The sequence below is a fragment of the Crinia signifera genome, chromosome 6, assembly GCF_055691185.1.
Source record: "Crinia signifera chromosome 6, ASM5569118v1, whole genome shotgun sequence".
In the NCBI taxonomy this organism is placed as follows: domain Eukaryota; kingdom Metazoa; phylum Chordata; class Amphibia; order Anura; family Myobatrachidae; genus Crinia; species Crinia signifera.
Window position 1 is genome coordinate 150,503,161 of NC_139222.1, and position 16,406 is coordinate 150,519,566.

The 16,406-nt window shown below is 45.9% G+C and overlaps 1 protein-coding gene across 1 annotated transcript in view; it reads left to right on the plus strand.

Annotated features, from left to right (window-relative positions):
- LOC146007108 (fer-1-like protein 4) overlaps window positions 1-16,406 on the plus strand; it is a 153,557-nt gene that overhangs the window by 17,744 nt on the left and 119,407 nt on the right. Inside the window, exons 3-4 of the mRNA XM_083145491.1 lie at window positions 1,854-1,942; window positions 9,396-9,495. Of these exons, the coding sequence (XP_083001617.1) occupies window positions 1,854-1,942; window positions 9,396-9,495 (189 nt within the window). The remainder of the gene's footprint in view (window positions 1-1,853; window positions 1,943-9,395; window positions 9,496-16,406) is intronic.

Genomic DNA, 16,406 nt, shown 5'->3' on the forward strand with positions numbered 1-16,406 from the left:
CCTGATGTTTCTCCACACTTAGGTGAAGATCTTCCATATCCAGGGGCGTAACTAGATATTTGCAGGCCCCATAGCAAAAGTTTTCAAGGGCCCCTTTGTTCTACACAATTGTGACAAAATGTATATAACACATGTAACCGTGACATGGAAAATGGGCACCTCACAGTTCTGGGCCCCATAGCAGCTGCACCCCCTGCACCTATGGTAGTTATGCCCTTGTCCATATCCATGTATAAGTCTATCCTAGAGAACCATTCCTTCATTGAGGGTGGGACCGTAGATTTCCAATAAACAGGAATGGCTGCTTTTGCAGCACTGTTAAAAAATTCAAGCAAGGACTTTTTGTTAGTAGCTAGGAGGCCAGGGTATAAGTTCAAGAACCAAAAGGAAGGGTCAGTAGGGGCTGCACATCCCAATATTGAAGCACAGAGAGAAATAACTTCTTCCCAGAAAGTGCGCAGGGCTAGGCATTCCCATCAAATATGTATGGCAGCGTTACATTGCCAACAATGATTAATAACATTAGGGAACATTTTTGTTAAGATTTGAGGACACCTATACCAACAAGGAACCACCTTATTTTGCATTTCAATAACTGAATAAGTAACTGAGCTAGCAAAGGTGTTGAGAAAAATCTTATTACACTCCAGGGGGGTAATGTCCTGTTGCCAGTCTCTCAAAAGGGAGGGGGGGTTGGGTAAGTAAGTGCAATCAATAACTTATAGCACATGGACAGGAAATGTGGTGGTTGGGTAGATGTAAGACACATGCTTTCAAAAGTAGTCAATGGTCTGCTGCAGGGCAATCACACATCTCAGCTTTGAGCAAAGTGTTTAAGCTGTAGATACCGCCAAATTTCCTAATGTGGTTATGACCATTTTGCCTGAAGAAAGCCAAAAGGCAGCACCCTCCCAGAGTACAACAACTAGCCACCTCTTAGGATACCCCTCTGTATCCAAGTTTGATATCGTACACCAGAAGAACTAGGGGGGAAATTGGGATTGTGAAAGAGTGGGGTCAGAGAATTGGTAGAGGAGATCAGGGATGCCTCCTCAACTTGTTCCAACTAGCCAGTGTAGGGCCAACTGTGGGGTGGGATAAAAGAGGCACACTGGATCTCCATGGATACAGTAAAAGAGCAGCAGAGACAAAGTAACCCTTCAACTAAACCCACTGTCGGTCGCCCTCAGATCGCATCCAGTCCATTATTCTGGTCAGCATGATTGCATCTTAATATGTGGGGAAGTTGTAATCTACCCATGTGTAAGCTCCCCGAGCCAGCCTGCTTCTCCCAGACCCTGGGAGTGCTAAAAACCAGGTGGGAGCTGTGAGGCCCCTCCCATTGAGACCACACCCCTTTTCCATCAAACTATAATTACTCCGTTTTGCCACACCATGTGTACTAGCAGCTAGGTGAAACAGCTAGATTTTCAGATCATCTTATCTGGGTAATATGAATATTAATTTGTACATTCAATCAAGATTTTTCAGATGAAGTAGACATACAGTATTACTGGCTTCTTAGATAACCCTATACTCTAAGGCACAGGTTCTGTAAGTCGGTCCTCAGGACCTTACACAGTGCATGTTTTGCAAAACTCCTCACAGAATCGACTGAAATAATAAGCGCCACCTGTGGATTTTTTCAACTGTGTCAATCCGTAATGAGTGCACCTGTTGGGTGACCTGGAAAACATGACCTGTGTGGGGCCATGAGGACCGAGTTTGAGAATCACTACTCTAAGGGGACTTATTGCATACTTCTTACCATCCATTCATGAAAATAATGTTATTACTGTAACTCAAAGTACATGATTTTAACACAAGCACTTATGAAATGTATTTCAATACAGCATTTTAGATGGCCGCATTATGGGAAAGTAGTATCTGATGAGGTGCTAACTGTTAAAGTTTACAACTGCAGCAAAGTTTTCTCCAACAGGTAAATATTCTAATATGTCTACCCTATCACAGTAATATATCTAACACAGTAAATACATGAATATTTGTTTTTCTTAATAGCTCTACTTGCAATACAGCACAAATTATTCAGGAGATGTTTTCACATTTTTAGTTGATTTTTATATTAAGTGCTTAGTATCAATTATTACAGCTGCAGATGCAATTGTGTGGATGCTCACTGAACTTATAATGCCTCTACACAGGCAATTATATGCACAAACTATATTAGTGTCAGTGGCTTAACTATAGCTCCGCAGCCCCCGCGGTGGCGGGGAGAGGCGCAGAGAAAGTTTGGGCGCCGGGGGTCTGCGGGGCTATAGTTACTCGCTGCTGTCTGCCGGTACCTGCCTGCCGCGCCGTCACAGTCCCGTCTCTCCCAGCGCTGGCTCCTGCTTCTATAATGAAAACGGACACTTAGAAAATGGCTGCCCCCATACTGCAGACCGTTTTCTGTCTACAGTATGTGGGCAGCCATTTTCTAAGAGTCAGTTTTCATTATAGAAGCAGGAGGCAGCGCTGGGAGAGACGGGACCAAAATAGGTAGTTACGCCACTGATTAGTGTGATAATTAGTGCTCATAAACTAGAGGTCTGATATGAAACATTACACATCAATTTACTGTTATATATATATATATATATATATATATATATATATATATATATATATATATATATATATATATAAAAACAATGATTGTAGGCAATAAGGCATCACTCAGGGATTTGGTGCAAAAGATCAAGACGGCAATTTATATATATATATATAGTCCACGGAGCGTGGCCTTAATCATGACCGCCTCGTACAAATACACACAGGTAAATCCCTAACTACATGTGCCAATATTTAAGGGAACACCAGTCCCGCCCACCATGGAGCTTACCAATCAGGGGAATAAACCACGAATTAAGTGAGTTATTTTATGCATTGTTGGCCGTGTGGTAGTATGTGTCTACTGCTCTGCAAATGTGTTTAAGGGTTTATTCCCCTGATTGGTAGCTCCATGGTGGGTGGGACTGGTGTTCCCTTAAATATTGGCACATGTAGTTAGGGATTTACCTGTGTGTATTTGTACGAGGCGGTCATGATTAAGGCCACGCTCTGTGGCCGAAACGTCGACCTGACTATGTGCCTGTAAAAAGTTTTCCTGTGGTATGGATTAAAAACCCTTACTGGAAAGATTGAAGCCCTGGTGAGTGCCGTTATTACAATTGGACTGTGTTTGTGACCCAACTATGGTATCACTGATGTGCAACCCCAGGCGAATGTTCTATTGTAACTGAGTGTGCCAGCCCTATCCAGGATATGTATAAGGAGCAAGTTGGACTTTCTTTTTTGGCTGTGCACCCTATCAAAATTCTGGACTGCTTATTCTTTTGAAAGGCTGACCTGAACAGTTGAACCAAGGACATATTTTTCTTTTGATACTGTTACACTGCTTTGCCAATTTTTCCCTCAAAGGACTAAAAGGTTTATTTCCCATTTTTATGGGTGGCTATTAGAGCGGTTTTAAAAAATGTATGTATTTTGCGTGGGCCTCCATTATTGATATATCTACTCCGTATGTGTTTTTTGATTAATTAATTCAGCTGTACGAGACGTCAGTTTGTTTTTCAGAGGTCTACAGGCTTATGATAGATTTTGTCATTTGGCTACATTATGGCAACAAATCAAGGTCTTCTCAGTGACACATTGTTGAGTGATGCAGAGAATGTACAATTGTCATTAAAACATGATGAGGCTGACAAGATTTTGTTTGATCAGTTGGAATTTGACTCCTTGCCCAAGTTAACTCCCAGTGAGGTATATAATAAATTAAATAGACTGAAGAGGAAGGAGGTTGAGTTAATGTTACATGGTCAATTTTTATCAGAATATTTCAGGTCAAAGCATATCCCTAGGGGATTCAGAATCGCCAATATCCCGACAATTGGTCGCAGGAACCCTAGTTTCTGCAGTAGGTGGTGTAGCATTTTAAACAAGTGCTCCCTGGACCTGCTACTCCTCGTAGTCGAGGAGGTGGGCGTTGAGTTAGCAAAGGAAATTGTGAAATTTGATGCTGAGCACACACCGGTATTAATCTCAGATAAAACCGAATCCTGGCTAACCAAACTGGGCACACAAATTGATAAATACCAAGCGGAACTGGTTCTCTTTAAGAGAAAAAAACTCAACATAGTTGAGCAAGATTATAAAAATCATACCGTTTATAAGTGGTTATCCGGTGACGGAAAACAAAGGAGAGGCCCAGTTAGGCTTCGCCAGAGGAGATTTCAAAGGGAATATAACTTTGACACTGCCACTTCTAATTCTGCCTCTGATTCTGAGGCTTCTGGATCTAGACTACCTACAGGTGTTTTTTTAGGGGTAGAGACCAGAGCCCAGAAATTAGATCCAGGAAAAGTAGACCGCACCTGAGGAGGGGCCGCCAAAAGAGGCGCCCAAAGGGGATGGAAAAGGGGCAGCAGGAGTTGATATTCAATTTATCAAGCCATCAGTTGACCAGTGCTGAGTCGTCATTGCTCTCAAAAGGTCTTAGCTTTGTGCCCACGTGTAAATTTGATAGCTTTAATTGGTTAGTGGACCATTACAAAATGGGCAGAAAGCTGAGGCTCAATGAGTATTTTTCAAAGGAAAAGGACAGGGATAGAATCAATAGTGTACCAATTGAAAATGAAGTGGTGAGGTTTAAAACTCCCAGTACCTTTGATCCCATGTCAAATAATCCTAACATCAAGGCATTCCTGAGGCTGGTTAATGAGGATGTAACAACATATGCTGATAAGACACCATTTGACAACTTGTCAAAAGTTGAGAGGGAGGCCTTGAAGACATTGAGGTCTGATTACAGTATTGTTATAAGGAAGGCAGATAAAGGAGGGGCTATGGTCCTCCAAGATTTGGCTAACTATGACAAATAGATCCAAAGGCAGCTCAGTGACAGTGTCACGTATGAGAAGCTGGGCCCGGGACTCTGTGCTACAACCGTTGGCACGCCTAGTGGATTTTTATCGACAGGGTTGTGTTAGCAGGATAGATAGCTACGTGCGTGACACTGGTCACTTTCTGGAGGGTTTGAAAGCCCTGGGAGAGATACCAGATGAATGTTTTTTGGCAACTATGGACGTTAGCTCCCTCTACACCGTCATCCCGCATGGTGACGGTGTGGAGGCGGTTAGAAAATGCTTGCGCAAAGGTCCATATTCAGGGCCACCAATTGAATTTGTCCTGTCATTGTTAAAAATTGTATTGGAGAAAAACCACTTCATGTATGACAAAGATTTCTTTTTTCAGTTGTCCGGGACGGCTATGGGCTCGAACCTGGCACCGGGGTATGCGAATATCTACATGGATGAGTATGAGCAGAACCACATTGTGCCAGTGTTCGGGTCCCATATCCGTTATTACCGCAGATTCATTGACGATATTTTTATTTTTTGGCAAAGCACCGGGGTATGCGAATATCTACATGGATGAGTATGAGCAGAACCACATTGTGCCAGCGTTCGGGTCCCATATCCGTTATTACCGCAGATTCATTGACGATATTTTTATTTTTTGGCAAAGCAGTGAGCAGTCATTTTTGACCATGGTTGAGAGCCTTAACTCCCTGAATACCCCAGTGAAATTTACAGCTATGATTGATCACCAGCAAATGAGTTTCCTGGATGTGCTTATATTAAAAAAGGATAGGAAACTCACCCATACACTGTTTAGGAAAAAGACTGACAGGAATACGTTGCTGTCAGAAACGAGTCACCACCCCAATGCCCTTAAAAACAGCTTGCCAGTCTCGCAGTTTATGCGAGTGCTGCACAATAACTCAGAGGAAGACTTGGCAGCTGTTCAAATAGAGGAGACTAAACAGAGATTTCGTGAACGGGGCTATGGCATGAATTCAATCAATAAAAGCCTCACCAGGGCACAGTCTCTATTTCATAAAGAGACAGTAAGGGAGAAGCAGAAAAGAACTGACAGGCTGCTCTTCAGTGTTAAATGTGACACAAGACTGCGTTCGGTACAGCGTTCTGTCAAGAAAAAGTGGGAAATTGTAAGAACTGACCCAGACCTCAGTAAGGCCCAAAATGGACTGCCTTTGTTGGGCATAAGGAGAGGGTCGAACCTAAAAGATCTGCTTTACCGTACTAATGCCAATTCGGATGACCTCAAGGAAGGCAGTAGTAAGACCTGGCTGGCATGTAAAAATGGATGCTATCGGTGCCTCGGGTGCACAACGTGCCGGTCACTGATGGTGGGTAGCTCCTTTCCACATCCCCAAACAGGGAGAAGGATTCACCTATGGCATAAGCTACATTGCCAACTTGATTTCGTGATATATATCCTTCAGTGCCAAGCAGCCTGGTCTATGTCGGAAAGACAAAAAGGACCTTTAGTGAAAGAATGACGCAGCATCGTTCTGATATACGCTTGGCATACGAAAGGGATAACACTGACAAACCAGTGGCGGCACACTTTGTATTGAAGGGACATCAAATGTCAATGTTGAAATATATGATTATTGATTGGGTCCCTCCGCTACGCCGGGGTGGTGACAGGGACTTGCTCCTACTGAAGAGAGCGTGTCAGTGGATACATGACCTGGATACTGTGGCCCCAAAAGGGCTTAATGAGTATAATCATCTTGGAATCTTTCTGTAATAGGGTCTATGTCATGAGGAGAAATTTTTGTGATTTTTTTTTATGAACTTTTTGGTTTTTATAAATTATTTTGGTTTTTCGTGTTTTTTTTGGGGGCTGGGTAGTGATAGGGGTGTGTGGGCATAAGGGGGACTAAAGAGGAGGGTGGGGGACACTGTGCAGCTTCTGCCAGTGGGTGAGGGTCCAGCGTGGCAGCACAGGAGTACAGGACGGTGGCCCTCTTACTGGGTGGGAGTTAGGGTGCATGAGAGCAGGAGGCTGGGCTATGAGGCGTGATAGGAGTATGTGGGCAGCACAGCGTCAGCGACTCCTCAGTGGTGGAATTTACGGTTCAGGAGAGCAGGAAGCTGGGTAGTGCTAGGGGTGTGTGGGAATACGGGGGACTAAAGAGGAGGGTGGGGACACTGTGCAGCTTCTGCCAGTGGGTGAGGGTCCAGCGTGGCAGCAAACTTGATCGGTTCTCCTTTTACCATCTGGTCCACCCACATTGATAGCAAAAGTATTAAACATAGGCCATAAACCATTGATGGTCGATGGGCATCCCTAGAACTGGAGGAGGGTGGGGGACAGTATGCAGCTTCCGGCAGTGGGTGAGCGTCTCCTCCCACTGGAAGGGAGTGAGGATGCATGAAAGCAGGAGGCTGTATAATAGTGGTATGTGGGCAAGACATTGATAAAAGTTGTGGTGCTGGTGCAGAGGACCCTGGGGACACTTCTGGCAGTGGGGGAACCTGCAGCGTGGCAGCCAGGGCTAGATTTCCCACCTAGAGGCGGCACCTGCTTGTGGCGGTACAGGATCCCCCATTCTCATGGGAGTCCGTGAAATGCGGGAGCGGTGTCACGGGGGTCCGCGGGGGGAATTGCATGAAGGGGGCCAGGGGGGTCTGCAAATTGCGGGAGGGGGTGCACGAATCTGCAAATTGGGGGATCTACAAATTGCAGGAGGGGGGTCGTGGAGGTCCGTGAATCGCGGGAGGGGATGCCGCGAATTGCAGGAGGGGGGGTGTGCCATGAATCACGGGAGGCGTGGCGCGGGGGGCCATGAATCGCGGGAGATGGGGTCGCGGGGGTCTGGGGGGGGGGGTGTGCCGCTCACCTACACCATGGTGGATGGTGGGCGTGTACTGTAGACCTGGCTGGGCGGGGGGAGCTGATGTCAAGGGGGCGGTGGTGTGTATAACACTGGTCTTTTCCCTAGGGGGGCAGGTTTGTGTATAACGCTGGGCGGGGAAGCTATACACTCAGGGGATGAATGACAGATCTGGCTAAATATATAAGATATATATATATATATATATATATATATATATATATATAGAGCATCCAATGAGACCGGCAATCAGGTCTTCAGCATAAATGCCCCAGCGTACTGGCTCCAGTGCCCTCTAACAAGAGGGGATGAGGCCTCAAGGTATATGCAGCAGGAAATAAGCGGCACTCGGAGACTGTGGTAAGTGGTGAAGCGTAAAGGAAATTTAATCCATGTGCATGGTAGAAAACGTTTCGGAGCTCGGGGGCCTCGTCGTCAGTTCAGGGAAACTGACGACGGGGCCTCCGAGCTCCGAAACGTTTTCTACCATGCACATGGATTAAATTTCCTTTACGCTTCACCACTTACCACAGTCTCCGAGTGCCGCTTATTTCCTGCTGTGTGGATATATATATATATATATATATATACACACACACACACACACATATGGAGCCCTTCTGATGCAGCAGGTGTCTGGCAGTCAGATCGCCAAACGGCAGCTGCCAGAAGGGGATGCGCACACATGATACGCTCACGCGCCCCCTTCTGACGGAGCTCACTGTCGGTCCCCACTGCCTCCATGTGGCTCTCCGTCGGTCCCCACCGCCTCCCCTCATCCCCTTAACTCTGCCCATCTCCCTGAAGCGGAGGCGGGCAGGGTTCCTGTCCCCCGCTGCCCAAAAACTGGGACGTACGTGCGTGTGAGATGCTTGTGCATCCCAGTCAAATGGAGCACCTCTCCGCTATATATATATATATATCTATATATATCTATATATATAGATATATATATATAGATATATATAGATATATATATATATATATATATATATATATATAGATATATATCTATATATATATATATATATAGATATATATATATACACACACACACACACAGTATATACTACTGTAGCACAAAACCCTGATACAGACTGGGTAACATGGCACTTTTAGAATTTATAGGATATACCTTGTTTCCCCGATAATAAGACCTACCCCGAAAATAAGCCCTACCCTTATTTCTGGACAAAGGTCAAAAATACACCCTTCCCTGAAAATAAGCCCTACTGAAAACCCCATTTTCCCATGTGCCTGCGCTAAACTACCAGTACAATGCCTCCAGCTCTGCCCTCGCTATCCCCCCCCTGCATGAAATGGATGCTGCTGCTGCAGCAGACCTGGTACCGCAGCCGCTGAAGCCTCCCAGTCCCAGGGATGCATTGTGCATGTGACATCACCGTGCACATCCAAGCAGCATCTGTATGGAACACAGGTGGGAGCGGAGTGACAGCGGAGGTGGAAAGGTGCTGAAAGTATAAGGTGAGGGGCAGGACTGCGGATGTTGATAAAAGCAGGACTGAGAGGCATTAAAATAAGACCTACCTCGAAAATAAGCCCTATGGGCTATGGACAGTGTTTTATTATCTGGGAAACACGGTATATATTCCAAGACATCTCTGTTTGTTTCCTGGCAAACATCATCACTTGGCTATATAACAAACCTGTTCTTCTTTTTTAGGTCACTGGGGAAATTAATTATCAGTCTTCAACATCTCCCAAGCAGCGGCCGACTCATCCTCACAGAGACCCTAGTGGACAAAAACTACAGCATAACAGGGGTAATACTTGATATGTACAGTTCCCATTATAATTATTTAAATTTAGATTAGACTATTATCTTTAGAGAACAGCAGACATGTAGAGAGGGGAGGGGCGGGGGGGGGGGGGGGGGGGGGGGGCTGGAAGAGGCCCAAGCAGCAGTGATGTTGGAGAGGAAAAGGGTAAACAGCTGGGCATGGGGAGGAAGTGCTCCAATGTCTTTGCTCCTTGTGGCCTAGCCGGACTGCTATGACCCACCAGTTTTCCTGTGTACCAGTATACTGCCTTCTTCTGCACACAGGAACACACACACATGTAGATATTTAGGATTTCAATTTAGAGTCGGGCAGATATCATCAGAAGCCCCCGTATGCTCTTATAGAAGTTTTAAGGCCCATACACACTAGAAGATTTTCATTTGAAAAGACTTTGCCAAAATCTCTGACAGATATACCTTTCACCAAAGTAGTGCATACACACTGAGCTATTTTCCCCAAAGAGCAAGAGATTTTCAGGAGGCAAAAGACTTTGCTGAAAATCTTTCATATTAAAGGCTATTTACATAATGGGCGGGTTTGAATTCCAATGGTGGGAGCAAGGGCCATCTAATAATTCAGTGCCACTAGGAATTTTGGGGTCTGGGACTGATTTTCAGTCTGACCCCCCCCCCCCGTACCTTTGTCGGCATCTGTGTTGAGGGTGAGGGGAGTGCGGTGGGATGCCGGGGGGGTGCGATGGGACACGGGCACGGGGAGTGCGGTGGAACACGGATGAGTTAGTGGTTCCGCTCCTGAGCTTTAAGCTGGTGTCTGACATCAGGCGACGGAGTCTCTGCTGCTGCTGGCTGCAGCGGCTCGGCTCACCGGCACTGCGGGGGTGCTGAGGATAGAGCTGCCTGGACCCTACCCTCTGTCAGAGCGGCGGGGCCCGGGACAGTTGTCCCCATAGCACTCCTGTTCAGTGCATATCATTAGTGGGCAGTGGTGCCAGTAATATATACATTGCTGGCCTGTGCCAGCAATGTATATATTAATGGCTAATAAATCAAACATCATTGGTGCCCACTGGCACTGGCTTATGAAACTCATTGGTGCCCAGCGGTGCCAGTAATATATACATTGCTGGCACATGCCAGCAATGTATATATTACTGGCTTAAGGATCTCATTGGTGCCCAGTGGTGCCATTAATATATACATTGCTGGCACATGCCAGCAATGTATATATTACTGGCTTAAGGATCTCATTGGTGCCCAGCGGTGCCAGTAATATATACATTGCTGGCACATGCCAGCAATGTATATATTACTGGCTTAAGGATCTCATTGGTGCCCAGCGGTGCCATTAATATATACATTGCTGGCACATGCCAGCAATGTATATATTACTGGCTTAAGGATCTCATTGGTGCCCAGTGGTGCCATTAATATATACATTGCTGGCACATGCCAGCAATGTATATATTACTGGCTTAAAAATGAAAACATTGGTAGACAGTGGTGCTCCGTGTGGAGCAGGACAGAGTGAGGCGAAGGAAGCAGGGTGTAGGGGGGCGGGGCGTCAGCGTGTCCTTCAGTGTGGCCGGGCGGCAGAGCTCTGGGACCGAGGAGAACAGGAGGACGGCGGGGGAGCGATGCTCTGCAGCATCCAGCCGCAGCAGCAGACTGAGCGGGGCAGCGCGGACCAATCCTGCAGGGTGAGTATTATGACAGGCGAGGGGCGGGGCGGCGGGGGGCAGCGGGGCGGTCCGCCGGGCTGAAAGTGGTTAATCTTTCAGCCCGGCCGGCGTACACACATGGCGATGATGGATGAAAAACCATCCATCATCGCCACATCTGCTGGTAAAACCAGCAGATGAACCACTTAACTAGCGATGATGCGGGAGCGCGCATCATCGCTAGTCGGCAATCTCTGGGGCATACACACTGGGCGATTTTCAGCCGAAAATCGCTCAAAACGGCTGTTTTGACCGATTTTCAGCTGAAAATCGTCAAGTGTGTATGGGCCTTTACACCACTGTAAACACATAACACAGGGAGCCCTCATATTGGAACACTTCAGCTTTTTCAACCTTTATAACCAGACATTGCTTGTGTGGACCTGAATCTGGCACAATCAATTATAAATATAATCAATTATAAGATATATTTTATGTCTGGTTGGATTTTGTCAGCCACTGACCACAATATGCTCATGTGTATACAAAACATTATTACTTGGCTCACGTGGACTGATTGCCAGTAGTAAGTGCTGTTATTTATAACCTACAGCCAAATTGTACATGCAACAGATAATACTTTTGCAATTAGATTGACCTGTGTGCTGGTAACCTTTGACCTTCTTTATTTGTCTTTAGCAAGTGAAAGCTGCAGTACCTAGTCACAATTCATATTAAACCTTCTTTTACAAACATGCACCCAGTGACCATCTCTCTTTCTCCTATGACTCATAAGAAAGTCCCATGACTCAGGTCCTTATTTGGGTTCACTCACAAAGGCAAATTCCTTCTCAAATGGACAAAATGATGTGCACTGCAGGGTGGGCAGATGTAACAAGCGCAGAGAGAGTTACACCCAAATCTAACTCTCTCTGCACAAGCTACACCTGCCCCCCCCCCCCTGCAGTGCATGTGGTTTTGTCCATTTGAGTAGGAATTTGTTTTTCTCTGGTACAGAGCAGCACAGCCACTCCCCATCTACCACTGCGTCACACAATAGGAAGTAGACTGTAATCGTGCTAACCAGGATTTTTTTATTTTTTTTGAGTTGCCCTTTGAGTACTTTTGTAATGCTTATGGTCCAGTTTATTGCGTAATGTCTGAACAACATATAGCCAATAACACAACACAATAATACAGTATAGCTAGGTACTACAAATATATCACACATATCCTGTCTGGGATGATGTAAATGTATGGGTGACGTACAAGATTCTTATTTACTGGCTAGTCTGGTCTAGCTGTTCCCTGTAGGCATAATTATGCTGTTATTGTGTGTGTGTGTGTGTGTGTGTGTGTGTGTGTGTGTACAGTACACGTAACTTATCATCACTCTCAGAATCTGCTGAACTTGGTCAGACTGAACAAGAAGCTTATAGCTTCTGCCACCTACGGTACAGTAACTAACAAACATGTAAATTCTCACCAGCCTAATGACAGTCACACTGGTCAGTTTTTCAGCCTGGGACTATTCAGTACAATTAGTTTTTTGTCAAATTAAAATGTACATCATAAATCACCTTTTCTCCTTCATACTTCATGGCAGCCATTACATTGGGTTCATCCCTCTCTCCTCTCCAATTAGACAGGTAGTTTTTTCCCCTAGGATCCAGCCCCTCCTCTATATAACCTGGCACCTCCCCATAGACCATAGTCTTTTTCCTGTCTCCTTCTGTCTGTGACAGGTAGTCAGTTAGTGTGTATCTTTATTATTTTTATAAAACCCGGTAGGCTGGTTATGCTATCGGAGACCTGGGCGGCCAGGCTGGCGGTGCCTCAAGCCTACGTATGTCCAGGGCCGGTGGCAAGGACATTAGCTGGTAACCCACAGCGTTCCCTTCCCGCTTGGTGTGTGTGAGTAAAATCACCTGGAGGTCAGGTATTTGGCGTCTCCTGCGTGGGCTCCCGATGTCCGGATGCAGGTTCCGACACTTGCATTGCGAGTAACACTGAGCTCACTCGATTCAGGCTGCGCATAGGGATGCGTCACTTCCGGCGGATGCACGCGGCGTGCGGGTCACGGCCGCGTGCGTTCCAGCTACGCGGAAGTACGCGCCAGGCTCTCTGACGCCGGCGGGAAGGGGGGGGACGCCGGCTGCGTGTGCAGCGTGTATTTAAAAGGCGCCTGGTCGGTGTTACAGGCACAGGGCTGTGTTTGTGGACGCAGAACATTGTGGGGAGTTGGTAGAAGCCAGGAGTGTTACCATGGAGGATGCCTCTCAGAAAAATATTACACCGCCGCCCAGGTAAGTCCTCTCATAGAGGACACGCTATTCATGCCATTTATTAGTCAGATAGTTAGTATCTTTTTCTCTTGTTTTATAGTGTGCCTTCAGTGCCCAGAAAGAAAGTGGCTAAGACTAAGAATACTAAAGTCTGTCCAGGATGTGATAGAGCTTTTGTTGGAGAGACAGTGCTGTGTTTAGAGTGTCTGACAAAAAAGGATGTTGGAATGAATATATCGGCACAATTAGCTGAGATGAGAGACTGGATGAAGAAAAATTTTATTTCCAAGGAGGAATATGCAGGAAATAAAAGGTCCAGGTCTCAGACTAGCCTTGATAAGGATGACGGGGATGTGTCTGTGCATGATGATGTGGACAAGGAAGAGTCTGGTGGCTCATCAGCTGAGTCAGGCGAAGTATTGGAGGACGAGCGTCTGTTTAATGTGGAGTTGGTAGAAGCAGTGCTAAAAAATCTTTATAGGACACTTAACTATAAACAGCCTGCAAAGTCTGAGTTTGATGCTTTGTTTGAGGATCGATCCAAAAAAGGAAGATCTTTTCCAGTACATAAAGTTGTGAAGGATATCCTAGCTAAAGAGTGGCAGGGTGTCGACAAGAGAGTGGGGTCGACTAAGAGAATTCAAAAAATGTTTCCTATTGAAGATGAAGAATTCATTAAATGGTGTAATATACCTAAAGTCGACGCAGCAGTGTCAGAAGTGACGACTCGTACTACCATTCCCCTTGAGGATGGGGCGTCACTGAAGGACGCAATGGATACAAAAATGGAGAGTGCTCTAAAGAGATTACATATTTCCGCCTCAGTCTCGCTGAAATCAGGAGTGGCCATGGCCTCCCTCTCTCGGGCACTCAGGATTTGGTGTTCTGCCTTACAGGAAGACATACAGGAAAAGGTTTCCCGTGATCAAATCTGCAAGAGTCTTACCCAGATTCAGCTAGCGGTGGACTATATGTGTGAGGCCTCTCTAGATGGTCTTGATTTTGCAGCAAAATCCCTGACGTCAGGGTTGGTGGCCCGTAGGGCCTTATGGCTTAAGTAATGGGCGGCAGATTCCCATTCAAAGAACAAGCTAGCGACATTGCCTTATGAGGGTGCATTCCTTTTCGGCAGTCGTTTGGATCAGATGATTCAAAGAATGTCAGGTGGTAAATCAGTCAGATTACCACAGGATAGAAGAGGGAGGTTTTCCTCATATTCTTCCAGACAAGCGTATAGGCAAGCCAAGTCCTACAGGCCAGGCAGGTCTGTCCGGGACAGATACGCTCAGGGGACATCTAGAGCCTTTTTTCGTCAATACGTCAAGAAAAGAGGTGAAAGTTCTGGAGCCACACAGAAGCAGTGACGGTGGTCCCATGGTGGAGCAGGCCCAGGTAGCTGGAAGGCTGTTGGGTTTCGCTCGCATCTGGGGACAAACCGTCCGAGACAGATGGGTTCTGGAGGTAGTCAAGACTGGCTATCGGCTGGAATTCATGTCAAGGCCAAGAATGGCAAAATTTTGTGTTTCAGAGATCCCAGTTTCGGAGATAGAAAGGGAAGCTCTAAATTTAATTTTAAAGGGACTCATCGCATCAGGAGCAGTGGTGGAAGTCCCGGAGGAAGAGAAAGGGGCCGGTTTTTATTCCCGTCTCTTCATAGTCAGCAAAAGTTCTGGAGGTTACAGAACTATATTAGATTTAAGAAAATTAAACTTGCGCATAAAGAAGAAAAAGTTCCACATGGAGACCACGAAGTCTATCCTGATGGGATTGAGAAGAAACGATTATATGGTCTCCATCGACCTAAAAGACGCCTATTTCCATATTCCCATTTCCCCAGACGACAGAAAATATCTGAGATTCTGCATAGGTCACGATCATTACCAGTTCACCTGTCTGCCCTTCGGCCTCACCTCTTCACCAAGGGTCTTTACCAAGGTTCTAGTGGTGTTGATAGAAGAACTGAGAAAAAAGAAAGTCATGATATGGGCATATCTAGACGATCTGTTGATTGTGGCACCGTCAGAAGAAGAGGTGATCACAGCAAGAGACTACACCATTCAGTTTCTTCAGGAACACGGGTGGCTATTGAATTGGGAGAAGAGCTGTCTGAGGCCAACACAGAATCTTCAGTTTCTGGGGGTGCTGGTGGATACTGTAAGGTTCCAAATGTCCTTATCCACAAAGAGATGCGAGAAAATCCAACAACTAATCTCGACGATTTACGAGGAGGATCGCATACCACTCAGATCAGCAATGAGCCTTTTAGGTATGATGGCGTCTACGGTGGACATAGTCCCGTGGGCCAGATGGAGGATGAGGCCTCTCCAGTGGTCCCTCCTGGGTTACTCGAAAAGACTGGTGCCGCTGGAAAGGAAAATAAAAATCTCAGAGGCAGTCAAAGAATCCCTAAGATGGTGGGAGGCCGATCAGCTAGTACCAAGTGTCACGACCCTAGTCGGCGATTCCCCAGATACGACAATCTGAGAATCGCGGCCACGTGACACTTCTACTGAGTATCCCAAGCGTGTGCGTATTTCACCACGATTCCGCTTGCCACCAATCAAAGTAAACTTTTGGACTTAGTCCGCGACAGCTTTGATTCTGCCGACACACCAAATTATGAGTTACAGGGTAGCGCTCTGGCAATTCGTCAGAGGCTTGGGCTGGAAAACAGCAGATACCAGAACTAATTATGACTTTTTAATTAAGTGAAAACACTACAAGGCTTACAGTATATTACAGAAACATAAGTTACAAGATATATGATTAATAGGTAAGTCAAACGTAAAAACAGTTTCAAAATAAAACAAAATGGGAATAAAGAAACAAACCACTTCAAGGACACACAGCATGAAGCGGGGTTTGGAGTGGAAATCTCTCCGGATACTGGATCATTTCAGAGACAGGTATCGGACCCGTATCATCCCAAGGAAAATGAACAAAATGTCTTGTGAGACACACACTTTTAAGATTTTCAAAACACACACAAT